The 22,186-nt window shown below is 39.8% G+C and overlaps 1 protein-coding gene across 7 annotated transcripts in view; it reads right to left on the bottom strand.

Moving 5' to 3' along the window:
• Positions 1-22,186, bottom strand: part of ctnnd1 (catenin (cadherin-associated protein), delta 1) — a 47,218-nt gene that overhangs the window by 20,024 nt on the left and 5,008 nt on the right. For 5 of the 7 annotated variants that reach the window (XM_079553323.1, XM_079553320.1, XM_079553324.1 and 2 more), the window contains exons 2-9: positions 10,227-10,374; positions 5,105-5,176; positions 4,887-5,009; positions 2,982-3,253; positions 2,767-2,860; positions 2,511-2,701; positions 1,393-1,645; positions 343-414 (exon numbers count right to left, since the gene is read on the bottom strand). In XM_079553323.1, coding sequence (XP_079409449.1) covers positions 343-414; positions 1,393-1,645; positions 2,511-2,701; positions 2,767-2,860; positions 2,982-3,253; positions 4,887-5,009; positions 5,105-5,176; positions 10,227-10,367 — 1,218 coding nt within the window. In that variant the 5' untranslated portion in view covers positions 10,368-10,374. The remainder of the gene's footprint in view (positions 1-342; positions 415-1,392; positions 1,646-2,510; positions 2,702-2,766; positions 2,861-2,981; positions 3,254-4,886; positions 5,010-5,104; positions 5,177-10,226; positions 10,375-22,186) is intronic. The other 2 variants (XM_079553325.1, XM_079553326.1) reach the window with 1 other exon arrangement.

Below are 22,186 nucleotides of genomic sequence, written 5' to 3'. Positions count from 1 at the left end.
GGTGTGGTTTGGAGGGCAATGCCATCCAAACATCAGCAAAACGGTCGCCACAACTCAGGCCAAAATGAAAGGGAGTCCATGAAAAAGCCCAGACGATCCTGGCTTAGACCAATTTTAGCATTTGTGTTGACCTTCAGGATTTGCCCGGGGAAGATTTGCTTATTTACTCCAATTCATTTGGTATTCGTGGAAAGTCTCAAGTTAATTCCAACCTCTGTTTTCATCTTCAGAAATAAAACATTGGAGTATTTTATGAGAGGGAGAGCACATCTTTGTAAAATGTCACACTTTATCCCAGTAAATCCAATCTAAACTTGAGCAGTTTATAAGCAGAAGACTCACCTCTCTGTTTGGGTTGTCGAGCATGGAGACCAGAGCCGGGATGCCTTTGAGACGACGCACATCAGTTTTCACCTGAGAATGTAAACACATATCGTAAGAGAAAAACACTGTTGAAAAGAAGATTTATTTTTTTTATTTTTTTTTATTAATTAGACAATGATTTTCAACAATGTGACAAGATGCACAATAATTTAAAATATATATATTTAAAGGTCAAATTGCAGAGCTTGTGAGTTGTACAGGGTAGTGTTTTCTTCCAGTTACTGCAAGATGAGATTAAATAAGATAAGATAGCCTTTTTTGATCTCACAATGGAGAATTTTACTTGTTACATTCAACACCCCCCCCCCCAATCCTTGCCAGTACGTATTAACTTCAAACAAATACACTGAAATTGGAGTGTTTAATGCACCTGTAGTCCTTACTTAGTCATATTTAATTATTTTAGACCATTTATTTTGTAATATGATTTATGACCTGACGCTCTGACCAGGCAAAGCTCTGGGCCCACTTGGGAACCACTGTTCTAGAGGTTTGGTGGTGTTTAGTTCAAGACTGGCTTTTGATTAATTTAACCCGTGCTTTGCTTATATAATAATAATAATATCTCAGTAGTGAGAGAACTTAACACATTTATTTTGCACCCAACACCATGTTATGACAGGTAGAGGAAGACAGTGATGGGGTTTGCCAACTATCCGAGTTATCGCAGATGAGTGGGGTACATCCAAAAGGAACCGGGTGAGCTCTCAACAACTTTATGTTTGGATTTGGAGCGATTCCATTTGGAGTTCTTTCAAAAGAAATAACCTAGTGTTTTTGGATCCACTCGTGTTAAATGTAGGTGCATTGTTATGCATTGTTATTATAACATGACACGACCAGTACGACCATGAAAAATCTATAAATTAGCCGCATCGTTGTATGTAAAGTTGTGAGCTTCAAAGAGTGGGAAAAGTAGCGGCTTATAGTCCGGAAATCACGGTATATTAATTGAGATTTATCTCTGCTGTTCCCTTTATCAGTCTGAGTGGCTCCGTGTGTGTGTACCTTATCATTTTTGTAGGTGAGATGCTGAAGGTAAGCGGCTGCGTTGCTCCTGACTGGGTCCAGCCTGTAGTTGAGCATCGCAATGACCTCCGGCAGCTCCGGTTGGCGCCAACCCTCCGGCCCGGGACCTTTCCTCAGGGTCATGTCCAGAGACGCCATGCTGCCCCTCTCGCCTTGTGCCAGAGGAGCTCCTCCCCAGTAGTACATGTCTGCGGGACCACTCATGTCCCCGTCTAATGTGCCCTCGTAACTCCTGAGCACAAGACAGACACCGAGGGTAAGGAACGGAATATCACAAAACTGCAACTACTATTATATTTTATTCCCCATAAAAAACAGAACTTGCAGCCCCCAAACTTTCAGGGTTTATACAGATAGACGCAAGTCCAATTTAACGCATTTTGACACAATTTTTGATGCCTAAATACTATATTTCAATGCCACAAATGCAGAAAAAAAAAATGATGAACATTTTATCAAACAGAGGAAACTGGGCAACTTTTCAGCAAAAAATGCGGTCAATTTCAGCCAAATTAATATATTTTAGATCATCATTTTGGTATTTTCAGTTAACAGTAAAAATTGTTGAGCAATGTTATAATTTCCCCATCAAATTTAGATGCTTTTTAATATTTAAGTTCATGACTTTTGATGCTTTTTAAAGGGATATTTCAGGATTTTTGACATAGGGCCTCATTTCCTAGTTATCCAGAGTGTTGTTGATTTCTGGACATATATATACACTGTATGTTTTTAATGCGTCTAAATATAATCATTTTACATTAAAAAAGAACTTATATTTGAGCAGCTTCAGCTTCCTGCTTGTAAGCTACGCAGCGGCGGAGTGATCTGCTAGGTTACCGGATCTACAGTAGTTTGTCTACCTGCGGCCGACATTACCACAACTTGAGATTTTTAATGCAGGCTACTAGTTACCATAGACATGCACTAGCCTAGCACTAGCCCAGCACCACTAAACTCTGCAAATATGAGGACTGCATGTATTAAAAATATAATAAAAAATCTCCAGAAATAAGCAACACTCTGGAACTAGGAAATGAGGTAAAAATCCTGAAATATCCCTTTAATGGTCCGTAAAAACCCCGAGTCCCACATACCCGGCTCGTCGAGGCGGCGGGCCGTGTTGGAAAGCGTGGAGGTTGCGGGGCACCGTGCTGTAGTGCATGGGATGTGCCATGCCGTAGTCAGGCTCATAAGAACCCATGCTTCGCTGATCGTCCTCCAGGCCATAGGGCTCGGCGACAAAGCGCGGGATGGACGACAGCTCCATTGCACTCCCCCGTCCAACCTGCGCACAACAGAGAAGGTCAGTGTATGATCAGATATGAACGACGGCCTAAGAGTGGAGCATACCTGTGGTTGAGCTGCATAGGGGTCCAGGTGGCCTCGGCTGGGGGCTCTGTAGCTTGGATCCAATGTCCTGTAGCCATCGGGGTGGACGACCGGTCTGCGAAGAAGAGAGAGCACAAAGATAAAAAGCTTAATAACCTGTTAGTAATGAGGCAGGTGGCGCAAAATGCTGTCGGCCATTTTAAAAGCGTTTAAGCCAAACACAGCGGAGTACCGACCTGTAACGCTCGTCCATGCGGGCTCCTCGGCTCAGGCTTGCGTAGGGTTCAGCCGGGGGCGTGCCTCTGTAGTCCTCGTAGCCCGCCGGTGGTCCATAGTGGTAGTTGCGAGGTACGGTGTGAGTGGGGTAGTCCATGGGCACGGCTTGAGGCGGCCTGTACGGAGTGGTGTATCCCATCCCTGTCATGGAGCCCCCACCGTCCAGCGACATGGTGTCTGACACGGAGGGGACGACTGTGCGCGTGGTAGTGGTCTTTATCACTTTCTGTACCTGAGAAAACACATGACGGCAGAAAGGTGTAAGGAAAGTGAAGGGACAAACCTGAAGGTGGTCGTTAACCTCTTAAAGCCCACTTTGATTAAGCGCATTGTCTCCAGTTCGACTTTACCCAAATCTAAAAGCTTCTCGACTGGAGAGCAACAGTTTAATTCCTAATGTGAAAGAAAACTGACACTTCTTTGTCACTCTTTTGTCACTTTTTTGCTGTGTTATTGTTGCTTTTCTGACATCATTTTTTTGCTGCTTTATTGATTTTTGTCATTTTTTGTGTGGCTTTTTTCGTTGCTTTGTCGTCATGTTCGTCACTTTTTTTATTTTCTTATTGTTGCTTTTACGGCATGTTTTCATCGTTCTTTTAACCCTTTTTTCAAGAGACTTTTGATTTGGATAAAGCCAAACTGTTGAAAATGTGCACGGTTCGGGTGGGGCTTAAGATGTTAAAACTGCTTTCACTTAATAGACAAGTCTAACCAGAAACTGACGTAAATAAAGCAAATTTCCCTCAGAAAATACAACAAGTTTTTTATCCTATGGATATTTCACTCCAGTTTTTCTACTTATAGATAGAAAGGCATGGTGTATTCTGCAGCAGCATACAGGTAAAAACTCGGAAAACTAGAAAATCGTTCAAAAGTTTTTTATTTCTGTAATTCAACTTGAAACTAATAAATGATAGACTCATTAGATGCAAAGCGAGACATGTACAGCCTTTATTTAACAAATAAAGGCTTGACATATGTCACTCTGCATGTAATGAGTCTATATCACTTAGTTTAGCTACAGTTATTCACATGATTTCATAATCACAATTGCAATAGTTGTGTTGGGATTTTAAGATTCAGGGTAAAATTAACCTCTTAACCTCCGCCTTAACCGAGTGCATTTTCTCTGGTTCAGCCTTACCGTAAATGTTAAAGCCTACTGCCAGAGTAATGTTTTCATTTGAAGGCTAAGACCTACAAAACTGATTTCTTTTCCTCGCGTTGTTGCCAGTTTTGTTTCACTGCTTTTATGTCACATTTTTGTTGCTTTTCTGATGCTCTTTTGTGACTTTTTGGTCACTTTTTGTTGGGTTTTTGTGACTTTTTCATCCTCGTTTTCCTCGCTATTTTGACACTTTTTTCAAGAAGCGCTTAGATTTGGTTAAAGAAAATGTCCTCGGTTCAGGCGCGGGCTAAGGGGTTAAAGGGGACTAAGATTCAGGCGAGGTCCGAGCACAGTAAAAGAAGGACAGACGGCCACAGTGTTTGTAAAAGAAATGTTTTCGCCTTTTTCATTGCCAAAGTAAATTTTGCTTAGGCCACTTTATAATAAAGATTTCCTTAGAAGTTGAAAAAAGCTGAAAACTGAGGATCTATTTTTACAGACATTTTGCAGGGGCGTCTGTGGCCTCGGGCTCTGATGGGCCAGAGATGCATAAGCTCTGAGATGCTCACTTCAGTTCTACTCTACTTGGCCAAAACCATACGCCACTGCTGTCACAAGCAATTAATCAACTGTGCAAACATTGCCAATAAATAATCATTTATTCAGCTTCACTAGGTTTGTTTTTAATTAATTCCTGGCCCGAATAAAAACTATCAAAAAACAGGAGTGACAATGGTAATAAATGACATAAACCTACATTGGTTTCTGTGCGCCGCGTGGTCCCGTCTTCGTTGGTCTCCATGGTGATGACGGGTGGCTCCGGGGGATGCTCCTCCACAGAGAAGGACTCCTGCACCACCTGACCCGGCTCCATCATGAACTGCACACAACAACAACAACAACAAAAAACAGACCATTACCTCCAACTAACGGCCTTCAATTATTCACCAGAGGAAACGGAGAAGAGGCGCTTACGTGATGTGTCCCGTTGATGTAAGCCTCGCTCAGAGTCAGCCGCTCTAGCTCTGCATCAGGGACGCGCCCGTTCTGAAGCGGAAAGGACAAAAAAAGAAACATGAGGATGAGAAAGAGAAAACATCAAACTAGAGGGAAGTTTAAAAGTCAAAACAAGCGGCCAAGGACAATGGTAAACACCGCTATCAAATCAGTGGAGAAGGAAGAAGCTCGACCTATCCGACACTAAACCGAATACAGCCCCTATTTATTCATTTAATAGAGCATCATGCGCCGTAATTTAGAGCAGGAACCGGAAAATCTGGTTGTGGTTATTTGATTTTAGTCCAAGGGCTAAACCTCCCAATGACGGTCAAGTAGCACTTTTACAGGAACACATTACATTCATTAAACAGAGCACTTAGGCTTGTGTTTGCTTGTCGTTTTGGGCAATCATTTCTTAAACTTTTAACCCTCGCCTGAACCTGAACATTTTATCCAGTTTGACTTTACCCAAATCTAAAAGCTCTTTGGAAAAAAAAAAGGAGTCGAAATGGCAAAAAAAAATGTAAAAATGTGACAAAGGAGCGACAAACAAACTATGAAAAATTTACAAAAAAGCGACGAATGTGCAACTGAAGAGTGATGGAAAAAGTGACAAAAACTGCCACAAAAATGCAACAAAGAGCCAACAGAAAGAGACAAAAATGCTACAAAAACAGCCAAAATACAGCAACAAGAAAGTGACAAAGTGCTGAAAATGTGGCAAAAATGTGTGACGAAAACAAAAAAGCAATTTTTTTAAATGAGGCGCTACACTGGCCTACAGGCTATGACCGTTTTGGCTAAAGCTGAACTGGAGAAAATGTCGGGTGTTAAGAGGTTAAACTTGTGACGTTTCCTGCTTGTAACGTTATTTAGTTATTTATTTATTTTTAATTAAAAATGAGGCTAGGAAATAACTTGATAATACTGCTGAAAAGGCAACTGTAAGTAAGAGTGTAATGGTAGATCTATGAGTCCACTTCATAATACATTCACAACATGGTAAAATCAGCTAAAGTCCTTTACATCACAGAGGCAGACTTATTTCAAACTGCAAAATTGCCACAAAAATAGTTTGTGTACAGACATCTTGTTACACAGTTTCAGGCAAAACAGTTTCTAAACAGACCAAATGAAATGAATGAATCTTAATGATGGAACAAACACAGATGAGGTTAAAAAAATAGTGAGTAGATGGACAAACAAACAGCCAACAATGAAGCCATAAAGCTCAGGGGAAAAACGCGGCTTTCACAAGTCGGTGTCACCGGCGCTGCCTGCCCCTATGGGTGTGGTGCAAGTCCCATTCCAGCCACAAGGGAAGCTCTATACACCTCACGTAGCACCTTTCTGCAGGACAGGTTCCTCTCAGTTGCTCCTGGGACACTGAAGGGCGTGATTACTCAACATTGACTTTTTTTTCCCCAGGTTTGTAGCGGCGGTTTCTATCCAGAGCTTTTATCTAAATTAGGTGGTAAACGAACAAATGCCACCTGTCGAATAACCGAGGGGACGACTCACAAACACAATTTCACAGGTTTGGTCAATGAAACTGAAGAGTCGTTCGTTCCCACAAAGAAAGTTGGGGGCGTGTGGGAACCTGTCACTGAAGGCTGAGCGCGGGGCTGCTGCCTGGGAGAGTGGCAGAGGCATGTCGGAGCCTCTGGGCTATGTAAACACTCACAGCACAGATAAGCACCAACACCGGGCTAAAATGTCAAGCTAACGGTCCGAAACACACCGATACACACCTGCGCTGCCCCTCATTTACTTTATCAGAGGCTAACAAGTCGCTAGAGACTTAACATGAATGAAAAATGCATTCTGAGTGGTCACAATAAAAGGTATAGACTTTTCCCCTTTGACCTTATCAGAGGCTAATGTTTCACTGAATGCGCGGTAAAAGGCCGCAGAGGTGATTACTGAAAAATACCTGAGATAGTTCCGGTGCCCTATTGTAAAATTCTGCATTACTGGTGAATAGTGTGTCAATAGGGAAGCGGATCTTGAGTGCAGAGACCGCCTCGTCGTACAATAAAAGCATGAAGTCACTTGTCTGACTCTAAACTGACTACCTCATGATAAGAGCGCTAACTGGGGCGTGGCCTGGACCAAGAGACATCGAGATAATAGCAGATCAAAGCAGAGAGAGCAAGTCAGACGGATTCCAAGGAGTCCCGCATTCAGATGATACCTATCAAAGCAAGCACATTCAAACGCATGCGATTGGGTTGAATCCGTGGGAAACGATTGGGATGCCACATTAGGTGGATATGACACAATTTCTGCTAAAACATAGTTAACGCAATTATATTTAAGATTGTGCGAAAACTCTACCCAGATTTCTTTACTTTGCCCATTTTTGTGGTGTGTATATTTTCACTTCCTTATTGGACAATGACAGGAAGTGACATAGATGGAGGCAAAAATGTTACACTGTTGCCGTGCCAACCGTGTTATGTTAATGGGAAATGAGCAAGAGGGTCCAAGCGCAGCCGATGGAGAGTCACATGATCAGTGGAGCTCAAGACCTCCACAGGAAATGACATTTATTTCAAATAATCTTATCAAAACGCCTTTAGGTTAGGATTAGGGTTAGTTTGGATTAGGTTAAAGTCGCGTTGTCCTGCAGAGGTAACGTCATTTCCTGTGAAAAAGTAGAGCCTCACTGATCATGTGCCCCACCATCGGCTGCGTTTAGACAGTCAGTCAGTAGCTTAAAAATTAAAACAAAAATAACTTTAATTCCCATCACTTCTTCATTAAATTGCTGCTTGACTGACATAAAATTAGAATTATCACTTGCAACTGACGGTAATTCATCTAAATAAGTCACACAACACAAGCTAAGGATGTTCCTCCTCAAATTAGCTTTAATAAGTAGCTTTGAATAAATATCAGGCATGTTGAATTTTCATAGTATCATATATATCACTTTTTTTAAAGATAGGAGGTAAACATGTTCAAATCTTTGATAGCAATTGTATGTTGAATTACTCACAACATTGCACTTTTTTCACAATGGTTTTTTTTGACAATTATCCAATGAATTATAAACAATAATTGTCCAGTTTCAGAACTGCTGCCATAACAATCTCCAATTGCACAGGCTTGGAATGGTCATTGGAAAGACTGGGATATACATGTAAATAGCCAGGTGTTTTGATGGAGCTGGAGTGGGCCGTGTTGAGTGACTTCTGAAGGAGACAGGAGCGTTGTCTGTTCACAGCAAGGCAATACAACACCTGTGAGAGCATTTCACTTTCTTCTGTTTTGAAAGAGGCTGTTGCGGACAGCTCTGGACCTCGTCTCCTGTGATGATGACTGACTGACTGGCATTTGGAGATATAATGGATTAAGCTTATACATTCTTAAAATTTACACCATCATCGGTGAGAACTCTAGCGCTAACTGGCGAGCTTTATTTTAGTATAACCGCACATAGTCCGGCAAGTTAAATCACTCGGATATCACTCCGCTGCGTGCATCACCATAGCAACACAGCTGGATTAGATAAGCTGTTAATTAGCTCAGTGACGAGTCGACTAGTGACTGACGCTGACTAACATGGATTCTATTGTAAATTTTAACTTATTTGGCCACAACGAAAAGAGTCAAACATTTGTATTAAAAATTTCAGTTTGTGGGACCATGGTACCAATGCACTTTCACTCAGCTGCGCAATATGGTGAGCTCTATTATTCTAATTAGGTGTAAAACAGTTTTTGGCCTTTTATCTGTTGTTATTTCTGTAGGAGATTCAGATAAAGCATAGCTGTCAAGTGTCCTGTTTTGGCCCAGGAAACTACTGTATTTTGACCCGTCTTGGTGCTTGATTGGGCTGGTGAGACGACTTGCACCGGGGACTCAAAATATTTCCCGTATTTTCAAATCCAAACTTGATGAAGTATGAAATAAAGTTGTCTTTTACTGTGTTTGTCTATGGAACTGTTTGGAACATGATGCCATCGCTCTACTGCCGGGTCCAACAGAACTTTAGTCCTATTCACTATAATGAGATTTTGCTGATTTTAAACTGCTTTTGAGCCGAAAACAAGGCTCTTTTTAAACATCTTAACGCAAACAAATATTACATTTACTCTCGATTTTCTTTAGTAGTGCTTTTCTGACACTAATTGTCAAATATTTTTTTCCAAACACAATGAAGGTTTATTTTAAATACAAAAATATATTCATTTTGCCTGGAGAGGAGTAAAACAGCTTTTGGCCTTTTTTCTGTTGTTATTTCAGCAGGAGATTCAGATAAAGCTGCGTTTTTTGCTGTTAGATAGATACAGACGGCATCTCTGGAATCGCCCATATATGGTCAAATTTGAAAACAGTTAAGGGGGAAAACAATATTGAGAAACGCTGAATTATTATATAGTTTTCTACTAAATATAGATACAAAGACATGGAGAGGAGCAGAGTGGTTCAACAGCCCATAAATACATTAAAAAAACAGAGAATGCTAACATGATGCTACATGTTAGCATCGTGCTAATGCTAGTTCTTGCTATGACTGCCATTTTTTTCACTTCTACAGAACAATCTGCTGTGAGAAAATATCCATATGGACCCGACTTACACTTGACTTTATTTGTGTGTGATAAATAAGTTCATATTCCACCTGAAAATGGCTAAAAAGAGTGAAAAATTGTGTTTCCCAAAAGATTCTATTTCCCTCAACGAAGCCACGCCCCCTTCTATGGCGAGATGCCGTCTGCATCTATTGAGCTTATTATTGTAAAACTTATACATAACGTATTGACTGTGGCAGCAACAGCTCTTGGTTTGGACTTTAGACATTTTGTTCAATGTCACTGTAGAGAACTTAAGCTAAGGTTTATTTAAAAGGTCCATATCGTCTGTGTTCTATGTTCTTGAACTAATTTAACAGGGTGAGTTAGAAAAAAGCCCATAAAGGAAGTGTTATAGTGGGTTAGTGCTTTAGATGGGATGAGGATGACCATGATCAAACAAACTTGGGACAGATCCGTGGGACGGGCACATCTCGATGGATAATGCTGGAGATGATGATGTTCAGATGGGATGAAGGTGGATTTTATGGGTGGGGTGGGGGGCATCTCCTTGTTACCTGCATGTTGGGGAGGGGGCGGGGCAGGGTGCCGGCACACGACCTCCGCTCCTCCTCCAGAGCGCGACTCAGCATCTCAAACTGCCTCTCCTGCTCCCGCACTGAGGCCAGCAGGGAGGCCGTACTCGCGCACTGCTCCATTCACACGCTGAGGGGAGGGCACGGGACGGGGCACGGGGTCAAGGCGGGGCGGGGCAGGGCAAACCAACACCAGGGGTAGAAAAAAAAAAAGAACAAGCAGACGAATAAAAAAAACAGGGTTAATATAAAGAAAACCAAAAGACCCACTTATAGAGGAACAGAAAGATTAAATGATGGCTGCACAATACTGGCAAAACATGCACCAAGCTAAAAACTTTAATATTACAATTCTTTTAAGCATTGTCCTAAATGTCTTAAAACTGAACAGTAAATAAAGGCAGCTTCACTATTGAATTGGAGCTTTAAATGACACTTTTCCGTTAGCCAAAGTGATGCCAGGGTACTGCACTGCGGTCGCCCACTTGGCAGGCTATCCCAGCGGCATTGAGGGCAGCCTGACCAGTCAGATAACACGCTTTACCTAATCTTTGCACAGATGTGGAGACTGTACTTTCTGATTGATTGTGATTGACAGGCGGGTTCACCAATCAGTGAAATGCATGGTCCAAATGGTGCACTGACTGAGAAACAGCGTCTTCTGCCAAACCAACAATTACAAGTAAGGGAATATATAAAATTCGATCTGACGGATGCGGGACTTGAGAGAGTCTTCTCTATATTATATTGGAGCGACGTGTTACAAATTTGTATAAAAATGTTCCAGTTTTGGAATTCCTGCTTTGGCTGCCAGGCTGGTCTTGTTTGTTAAGTGGTGATGCCACAGCTCTACTTCCGGGTCCGCAGATGTGCGAGAAACTACAAAAAACTCTTTAATACAATCAATATTTCTGAAACTCAGAGAGTTACTGAACATACTTATTTATCAGGCCCATTAGCCAAAAATCCTGTACCTACTGCTATAAAAGGAATATTTACCAAAATCGGTACATCCGGGTTAGCGGAGATAAATGCTAACGGCGCAGCAGCTACGCTAACCCCGGAAGTAGGGAATTTAGTAAATATTACTTTTAAGCTGTAGGTGCAGCATTTTTGGCTAATGAGTCTGAGAAATAAGTAGGTTCAGTAACTCTCCGTTGAGTTTCAGAAATATTGATGGTTGTTTTTAAGGTTTGTAGTGTTTTTTTCCTCGCGTATTTGCCGGTCTGCTAGGACCCGGAAGCGGAAGTCATGACGTCATACTTAAAACGTATTGAAGGATCAAATCTGCAAAAGACACTTTCTAGCCCTTTTTATTAAGAATGATGTCACCTAGTGTCAGTAGGAACCTGCCGAGAAACACTGTATTCAATGTTGAGATATACATTGTAATGAGGCAATTCCCATTGAGAATGGTACTAGCATTTTTCCTTTAAACTGGTCAATAACATCATGAATATTGTCACATTTGCGATGTATTGTGCAGCCATGAGGCTAACCCACTTACAGGTACAGTTAATACCACAGTCAGTACAGGAAACCCAAAGATAAACTTGATAATGAGAGGGAATGGAGCGGTCAAGGAGGCAGATTAAAACAGAGGAGGGAGCAGGGAGGAATCACAGATAACGAAACAAGGCCAGACTCGAGACAGGTCCATTATCAAATACAATAAATCCCCTGCTTAGACACAGGAGGCTTTGTGCTGGGATCTGTGCAGTGTGTCTGCCGGGCCACAGCGTGACACTGTGCACAATAGTACCTTACACTGAAGAACAAGCCGGGAATGTCTACAACACGGGCAACATTTGAAATAAAGCATTGTCAAGAGCAACACGAATAAACAGCACTTAAGTAGGATTTAACCTAGAGCAAACCGTTTCACTCCACAAAAATAGTCTTCAATGTGAAGCATTGTATTCTGCTCCCAAAGGCCAAACGCACAGCACACGAACACATTATTATTATTATTATCGTAGCTTTAATTTCCAAGCACCACAGAATCCAAACCTAAAATGGGACTAAACCAAAACCAAAGTAACCAAAAACATGGATAAACTTTGGCATCTGTACAAAGTGGGCACAACAGATCAAAATCCTGAAAGCCTCGGACTTCCAAGAATTAATTAAGTTGCAAAGCTCTTCATCACAACTTGCTTTTGGTTCTCACTTCTCAGAATTTGAGATTCTGAGAAGGCATTTTTGACAGCAGCCGCAGCAACATAAGCAAAGACAATCCATTCATTCATTTCTTTGAGCAGTTTGTAAAGAAGACTCGACAAACATCAAACGCACGGTACATTTAAAACTTCTCCATGAGTTACATAACACAGCTCAACTCTTCGTATCGATTTTTTGAGTGTAGAAAGACACAGAAGAACCAGCGTCATCTCCAGCTTTATATAATTTGCTTCTTCACCTTCAGCTGAGCAGGTTAAAAATAGAGTGAGGGTGAGATTCATGTGCGGCGCGAGCAGCTTGTTAGCGGCACGTGAGCAGCAGTGAACCAGGCGTCTGAAACGTTCATGTTATACAGTCAACGGAGCTATCCATCAATGTCAATCGCAAATACAGCACAATCAACATTCTGTTGTTATTTAGGTCCTCTGCAAACGCAAACACGTATCATGTCCTCATGGGGTCTTGGTATAAAAGCTGTAAAACTCATAATGTAGACGACGAGTAAGCCCAACTTCAATACATCATCCCAAGCAACAAAAAAAATTCAAGAATATGCTAAAATGATGTCTGTCATTGCTGGATTTAAAACTGTCATAGAAATAGGCCTGTCACAATAGCAAATTTCAAGTTCCATATATTGAGGCAGGATAAACGATATTACTGACTCTAAAGATACTAGACTGTCAACTCTAAAGCATAAAATGCAATACCACTTGGGCTGAGCGACATGGCCAATTTTTTTTTTTACTCAGTTTGGACGATTACGATTTTAATCGACTTTATTTGAAATAAACTTTAAAAAGTCTCCTGATCTTTCAAGGAAACTGCTCAGAGTCCTGCTCATTAATATTTCCTAATGTAGCTACAATTAGGCCCATTAAGATAACATAACCCTTTATTTAAAAATGGTTATTTCTGTTTAAGATATTCCTCGTCTGCTCTCAAAAGTAAAACCTCTTAATAAGCCATGGAGTTTTCAAAAGTGTTTTAGTTTTCTCGTCTTCATGCCTCTGCTGGGATTGACAACTGTCTCCATGGAGACTCAAGGGAAAGGGGCGGAGTTAAATGGTCCATTCAGAGCAGAGTAGTAGTAGTAGTAATGGAAGAAAACTTCACCGCGTCCTCTTAAAACACAACACGCGGCCTTTGTGAAGCAGCAGAGATCGTCAGAAAGTCGCTGCTTATCCGCGGGGGTCATTTCGCCATGGAGTGTCTAAAACACTGCTAAATTGGCCGTATGAATTAATTTTATTAATTCAGCCCTTGATATCACTGTGCAATATCGCGATAACGATATTATTGCGATATTTCAATACTTTCAACACGATATGTTCCATTCTAATTGGATTCTAAACACAAGTGATGAGTAAGTACTTATTCAGCAAATTGTGTGCAATTGAGCCCAAATATGTATCATTTATCTGTCATAACAATAAGACATCAGTTAATTAATCAATCAAACAGCAGAGAAACCAAAAGAGACACAAACAGCTGTGAGTTGGCGACAAAATAAAAGAAGAGACAAAATTGGTCAAGATTCGAAAACCATGTACTTCACACGACGAAGTCATTCCACGGTTAAACTCGGAGGCATAACTTTCAAATCGATGTCCACAGTGAAGATGGGAGACTTCCTGCTGTCACAGACGAGTGGAGGAATGTGGACACTTGAACGATCCGTGTAACGAGCGGGCGACATGTGCGTGGTTCGTCTCCAATCCGAAAGGGCAAAACCATTTTCTACATCAAAGTCCGCTGACTCGTGTCCACAGATCTGCTCCGAGCTCAACAAAGGGAGCTGTATGGAGTCTGAATGAATGAAGGCCGCTGACCCGAGTGTGAGCGACGGTGGCTTTTCATGGCCGGGGATTGTAGCAATGCAAAGAACGACTGAAAGATTTAGTGGAAGGCTGCACCAAATGAGGAGCTATTCACTAACTTTGTTGAAGATTGCAGTTACTAAACCTACTAAAGACCATGTCATTAAATTGAAAAAAAAAAATGTAGGATTTTTTCCCCATCATTTGTGTGAAAATAAGGGTCAAAAAACACTAAATCTGGGCTAAAAGAAGGAACAGAAATCTCAGATGGAAGGGATTTTACAATACTTATTCAAATCCATATCAATTCAGCTTTATTACAGACTCAGGTACACAATAAAAACGAAGAGTTATTACATCATCGGCTACTATTGCGACAGGGCATAGGCAACAAGGCGTTTTTTTTAAAGCAGAACCAAGTAACTCATGACCCTAGAGGCCATAAGCGCCACTGCAGGTGTCATAGCATGTTGCAGTTTTTTACTCATTAATTGTCTGTGAGAGTAAATACTACGCTGACAGAAAAGACAAAGGGAGTGAGGGATATTGTACATCCAATTACACAATGGAGATTAGGGCTGTGCAATTAATCGAAATTCGATTACGATTTCGATTACAACAGTAAACGATTACATAATCGCAAAAAATCGATTATAATTATTTTTTTCCAATGTTTTTTTTTTTTCCAATGTTTTTTTTCACCTTTTTTTCTAATTTTTAATTTATGAATTTTTGTCACTTTTTTGATGGATTTTTGTCTTTTTTCTGCTGGATTTTTGTCATTTTTTTTAATGGATTTTTGTCACTTTTTTGCTGGATTTTAGTCACTTTTTTGCTGGATTTTTGTCTTTTTTTGCTGTATTTTTGTCACTTTTTTGATGGATTTTTGTCTTTTTTTGATGGATTTTTGTCACTTTTTTGCTGGATTTTTGTCATTTTTTGGCTGGATTTTTGTCTTTTTTTTTATGGATTTTTGTCTTTTTTTGATGGATTTTTGTCACTTTTTTGCTGGATTTTTTGTCTTTTTTTGCTGGATTTTTGTCACTTTTTTGATGGATTTTTGTCACTTTTTTGATGGATTTTTGTCTTTTTTTGATGGATTTTTGTCTTTTTTTGATGGATTTTTGTCTTTTTTCTGCTGGATTTTTGTCTTTTTTCTGCTGGATTTTTGTCATTTTTTTAATGGATTTTTGTCACTTTTTTATGGATTTTTGTCACTTTTTTTGATGGATTTTTGTCTTTTTTTGATGGATTTTTGTCACTTTTTTGCTGGATTTTTGTCATTTTTTTGCTGGATTTTTGTCTTTTTTTTGATGGATTTTTGTCTTTTTTTGATGGATTTTTGTCACTTTTTTGCTGGATTTTAGTCACTTTTTTGCTGTATTTTTGTCTTTTTTGCTGTATTTTTGTCACTTTTTTTATGGATTTTTGTCACTTTTTTATGGATTTTTGTCACTTTTTTTGATGGATTTTTGTCTTTTTTTGATGGATTTTTGTCACTTTTTTGCTGGATTTTTGTCTTTTTTTTGCTGTATTTTTGTCTTTTTTTGCTGTATTTTTGTCACTTTTTTGCTGGATTTTTGTCACTTTTTTTATGGATTTTTGTCACTTTTTTGCTGGATTTTTGTCATTTTTTTGCTGGATTTTTGTCTTTTTTTGATGGATTATTGTCACTTTTTTTATGGATTTTTGTCACTTTTTTGCTGGATTTTAGTCACTTTTTTGCTGTATTTTTGTCTTTTTTTGCTGTATTTTTGTCACTTTTATATGGATTTTTGTCACTTTTTTGATGGATTTTTGTCTTTTTTTGATGGATTTTTGTCACTTTTTTTGCTGGATTTTTGTCTTTTTTTGCTGGATTATTGTCACTTTTTTGCTGGATTTTTTTTAAAGTCAACAAATAATCGTTTGAATAATCGTGATTTCAATTATGACAAAAATAATCGTGATTATTATTTTTTTCAATAATCGAGCAGCCCTAATGGAGATAATGTTTTTTACTCAAACTTGGCTGTAAATACTGTTTAAGTGGCGCTAGCCCGCAGCTAGCTTTGCCCGTTAGCCTGTAAGCTTCTTCTTCGTGATCCCATTAGTGTGTATTGGTGGCTCCGACCCGAAGTCAGGAAAGTTGCAATTGTAGTTTTATGGCCAGAGACACCAGGGGTAGATCATCCCATTAACTCTTGTATGGGTACCCCCAGATTTATTAAGGTAAACAAGTTACTTAGTTCTGCTTTAAGTTGAATTGACAAGTTCTGAGACGGCGCTCCACGAGAACAACAATGATGTTTTAAAGCACTTCCATTAAAAGCTGATAATCGATTAACCCCCTCCACCCCTGACTCGCGTCTTTTGTTTCTTTCTCGACGGTTGAATAAACACACTTTGACAGGAGTCATGTAAAACACTCACACGCAACTCCATTGTCAGACATTCCAGGGAGAGTTGGCGTGTCACATCCTGCCTCCGCGGCTCTCCGCCCACAACGGGAGCGCTCCTTCACTCCTCACTGCGCTCCTCTCATCCTTCAGTCAAAAAACACTTTTACTCAGACCCTTCAATCCTCAAGATGCTATGCAAGAGAAAAACAGCAACGTTCCATAACCGTCTTTAGTATTGCAGTAACTATGTAACGGTATTAAGTTTATTAAGAATTATTTAATCAATTATTTTATATTTTTAAGTAAGCAATTTATGTTATGTTTCTTTCTTTTTTTCAACAAATTGTGTCAAAACAAGAGCACAAACTCAGGATCAAACCAATGTTCGAAAATGGAAGTAAATTAACTTACTTCCTCCCACTCCTTTTCGAGTTTTTGTACAGTGTTATTGTATACATATGGAAGCATGTGGAAATGTCATGAACCCATGTTAAAATCACGTAAAAGCTGCACATGTTAATGTAAAAAACATGTGTGTATGTATTGTACATTGAACTCGGAATAAACAATCAGTCAAGAAAATATAACTTTTGTTCAAACTGTTCACAACTTTCAGGGTCACAGTCACAGTAATCTTGACAAAAACTAGAAAAAAATGGCCAATCTTTTTTCACCACTCCATATTCAATATACTTAGGAGCACAAAACAATTTCATTTTCATTTCCCTGCTAAAAAAAATTAAATAAAAGCGAGTGCAGAAACTTTCATTTTCCAAGGCAAAAATGTGTAAATCCAAGTTAGATGGAAGAGCTCGACCTACTGTTGTTAAATCCACTCATTTTAATGTTAGCCTACACTGTAAGTTGACATAAAAAAAATCAGGTATAGTGACTAAGTTGCAGGCACTATACCTGATATAAATATGCACTCAAGATCCATGATAAGAAACCCAGGCGTTATCACCATTGTCAAATACTAAATAAGTCTGGAACTCTGAATTTTACAAACCTAATATTCTACTCTAATGTTTGCTTGCTTTTTTAAATTATCCATGGAGTCACTGCACCCCCTCTGAGAAAATGTATAACTTTATGTACTGATAAAATGACTCGAGCTACTCGATCCACTTCTAGAGGAGAATGCAGCGTCCCAACATGTAAAACTGCCTTCGCTAAATCTGCCTTCTCTGTGATCGCAATGGGTCAGTGGAACACACTGCCAACAGAGATTATTGCAAGTACAACATTCAAAAGTTTTGCGCATTTGACTAAAAAATGGCTTCTAGAAAAACAAACTTCATGTGTAACGTCATGTGGGAGCGACCGTTCACCTAGAAAAAGGACCGGTAGAAAATGTTCTAATGTTCCAATCTTGTTTAAATTAAATGTATGTTTTTAATGATGTCGAAATGTATAAATCCATGGTCAAGTATTCATCTACATTTAAAACCAGTTTTGTACTGTAACATCAACCTGCCCAGGGACTACAGGTGGAAATTAGCATCTTTGCTATAACCTGGCACAATGCATCTTTCCTTTTGGTCAATGTTAAATTGTGCACTGTCCCTGTCTAAATAAAAACCATACCATACCATACCATGATTTTTTTTCCTAGCAATGGAGAAAAAAAAATCCTCCTTTAGTATATTGTTATGTGTGGGGAAATACACTGACTGTAATTATGTGTGCATATTTATGAACTTGCTGGCGCGTTTTCTAGCATTCCTGTGTGAAATGACCCTGAAAGGTGACCCTGCAAGTTGTGAAATGTGAATTTAAACTCGTCTCTGTGAAAAATGGGATGTGTTAGGGAAGTTACGAATGAGCTTGGACCACACACAAATCTGAATATATTTAAGATACAATGTCAATCCCACACTCCTCCTGTACAATATGAATACCAAGGCATAGCATCTACTGTATATACTTCTATTCTCGAAAGGCAAGCCATTACATCGGGTCCAAATCACATCCACTGACCACAAAAACCAACAGAAGTGCTCTTTACCAGATAACACTGCAGTGAATCAGGGTTTAAAATTATCTCTAAGTGGGCTCTGACCGTGTGTTTGTCAGAGCCATTACTGGAGGCAGAAAAGACTTGACATGAGCCAGCCTTTAATGCTGTACTGCAACATTACAGAGCAGGTTTCCACACGGCTTCGAGCGGTTGTAACTAATCAATACATTAGCATTAGCGACATTAGCTTCCCTCTGGGTCTGGTGGGAGATGACTGGTCGACGTCCAGAAGAAAGAGAGATTTATGACTCCAATTGGAAGCTTGACCACTGACGTTCTGGTGGCAAAGGGCAGTTTCACAATGGAAATGGCTTTGGTCACTGAAAGCCGGGGTATTAGCCGTTAATCTACCGTAAGGACATTAGCAACGGCAATGCTAAATGGGATAGCTTTCGAATTACAAAAGGCTGAGCCGCTTACAAAACCGAAGCGAAAACAAAACACAATTATCTCAAAGCAATAGTAAACTGCATACTTTTACAGCGTTTCAATGCAGTGCGTGGCAAGTGTAGGGCTGGGTACCATTGCAGTACTTTAACGATACTTGTTTTTTTTGTACTGATACCTGGTTTCTTTTTCCGACACCTAGCGAAAGGAAAATATTTGTCATCTAGGACCAGAAAACAGAATAATAATGTGTGGAAGATCTGCAAATTTACAACATGGGATTCATCTCCAATGTTAAGAAATGTGTGAAAAATGGGGATACTTCGGGATAAAAATGGGGGGAAATTGTGGCAAAAATAAGGGAAAAATGTGTAATTGGAGAAAATATTGTGAATAAATTGGGAAATATAAATGGGAAAATATTAGTAATACAAAAATGACAGGAAAAAATGGGAAAATTAGAAAATAAATTGGGGCAAAATAAGAAGATTTTTTGGAAAATTGGGTGGAAAAATCATTTATTTGAACAACCAAGTCACTTCCTTTAATCCTGCCCCTGGATCTAAAAGATAAGATTCTTTTTCGGTACCTGCTTTCAATACCAGTAGTAGCTAAACCTAATTTTCCCCTATACCATACTAGCATCATTTAACGGTACTCGGCCCTAGGCAAGTGGAGGAGAGTACAAACAATTTGTCACAAAGACAAGCCACACAGTCACATTTACCCGTGAGGGATGCTTCAGTTTCACTCATTTTAACATAATGGATAATCTGTGGGGTTTGTGTTGTAACGATTATAGAAAAATGTGTGTGGGGCAGGGGGAAAACGCCAAATTGCATTTCTGTTTCCCAGTCCAGAACAAAATAGCTTTTAGCGACAGACCAAACAGAAAAAACAGGGATATTTTATTGGCTGTTACGTCATGACGTGACTACACTATAGATACAGACGGCGTCTCTGGAATCGCCCATATATGGTCATTTTTTAAAACAGTTAAGGTGGAAAACAATTTTGAAAAAATTTAAATTTTCTCTAATTATTTAAAAACTGCTGTAACAAATGCTGAAATATGAATATAGTTTCTACTAAATAATGATACAAAGACATGGAGAGGAGCAAAGAGGTTCAACAGTCCATAAATACATAAATAACAGAGAATGCTTACCTGATGCTACATGTTAGCATCGGGCTAATGCTAACGGTTAGCTAGCGCTTGCTACAACTGCTGTTTTTTCACTTCTACTGAACAATCTGCTGTGAGAAAATGTCCATATGGGCCCGATTTACATTTGACTTTATTTTTGTGTGGTAAAAAAGTTGATATTCCACCAGAAAATGTCTAAAAAGAGTGGAAAATTGTGATACAGACGGCGTCTCTGGAATCGCCCATATATGGTCATGTTTGAAAACAGTTAAGGGGGAAAACAATTTGGAGAAAAATCTAAACTTTCTCTAATTATTCAAAAAGTACTTTAACAAACGCTGAATTATGAATATAGTTTTCTACTAAATAAAGATACAAAGACATGGGGAGGAGCAAAGTGGTTCAACTGCCCATAAATACACAAAAAACAGAGAATGCGAACACAATGCTTCCTGTTAGCACTGTGCTAATGCTAGCTAGCACTTGCTACAACTGCCGTTTTTTCGCTTCTACTGAACAATCTGCTGTGAGAAAACATCCATATAGACCCAATTTACACTTGACTTTATGTGTATGTGATAAATAAGTTTATATTTTGCCAGAAAATGTCAAAAAACTGAAAAAAACTGTGTTTCCCAGAAGATTCTATTCTCCCCCTCGGCGAAGCCACGCCCCCTTCTATGACGAGATGCCGTATGTATTTCTGTTTAAAAAAAAGTAACACTACTGGCATCAAGTAAGACAGCAGTACCCAATGATTGAAAAATAGGTCAACATAACAACACACCTATGTCACTTTCCATTTACCCTCAGGATTCAATGAGACAACTTTTACAAAATCAGTATTTGGTCTGACTTTGAATGATTCACTATAACACACTTAATCATATTGGAAAACAACATACTCAAAAATATCAAACACTCAAAAACACAATCGAGTGTGTTGATCCTAATTGCCGTAATCCTTCTCTAAGCATTTCAAAATTGCACTCCTTCGATCGCTGCTTCCAAGTTTGCAAACAGTGCTATCCCAGCCACTCAGAGGAAGACAGTGTTGTGGCTTGGCCTGTTCTGCGCTGACTCAGGTCTATTCCAACGGTCCCAGAGAACGGTGGGACCAGAAGAGCGCTGTGTGTGCGAGCCTTGGCCCCTGTCCAAACACTACCGCCTCTGTGCCCTCCCGCCTCGGCAGCGTGGCCTACAAACCCCACGGCATGTACACAGTGGCATGCGATATTGTTCTGAAAAGTTAATTTAGGGGGAATATTTCACTGTTTTGAAGCTCAGGTGACCCCACTCTTTCACACACAGACACATGTTGGGACACTTGAGCAGACTTCTCAGGGACCAGTGCGAGGTCAGCTGTCTCACCCCCCCCCCCCCCACCCCCGACACAACCGACTATTCTGGGGCAGGAAGGAAACGTGCCACCGCTGTATGCCAAAGAGGCACAAAATACCACAGGGTTTAGTTCTGCGGGCATCGGACCTACGCTACTTTTAGGAGCATTACTGGGTCAAGCGTAGAGCAGCTTTGAAGAGCAATTTACCAGACGGCAGAGAGCGAACTCCAAATCACAAAGACTGCAATTGTTCAGCTAAAGAGACACACTCACATACAAGCGCTGTAAATCAATATGGAAGGACAAACACGCTTTGAAAAATTCACGGGAAATGTCATGAAATTCAATGAATCGCGGCTTTCGTGTCATTCCAGTCTGGTCTTGACGCTGCTGACGTCTTTAACCTACATCATGATGAGCAAATCCACAAATCAAGATTGATCGTCTCATTTCTGGTTAGAGCGACTGTGCGGATGTGCAGCTCAAATGCAAAGGGAAGTCCCACTGATTAAAGTGGTGTTTTTTCATGTTTAAACATTACAGTCTTATTCAAATACTTCCGGACCTTAAAGTACACATAAACAAAGCATTACAGATACTCGCTTATCTGTAATTTTCTTTCTTGGCTAAAAATATGACCAAGTTATGAATCGAGGCTTACACT

Source organism: Gobius niger (assembly GCF_951799975.1).
Source record: "Gobius niger genome assembly, chromosome: 3".
Taxonomy (NCBI): Eukaryota; Metazoa; Chordata; class Actinopteri; order Gobiiformes; family Gobiidae; genus Gobius; species Gobius niger.
Note: the sequence above shows the minus strand (reverse complement) of the source record. Positions and strands in the feature narration are given on the sequence as shown.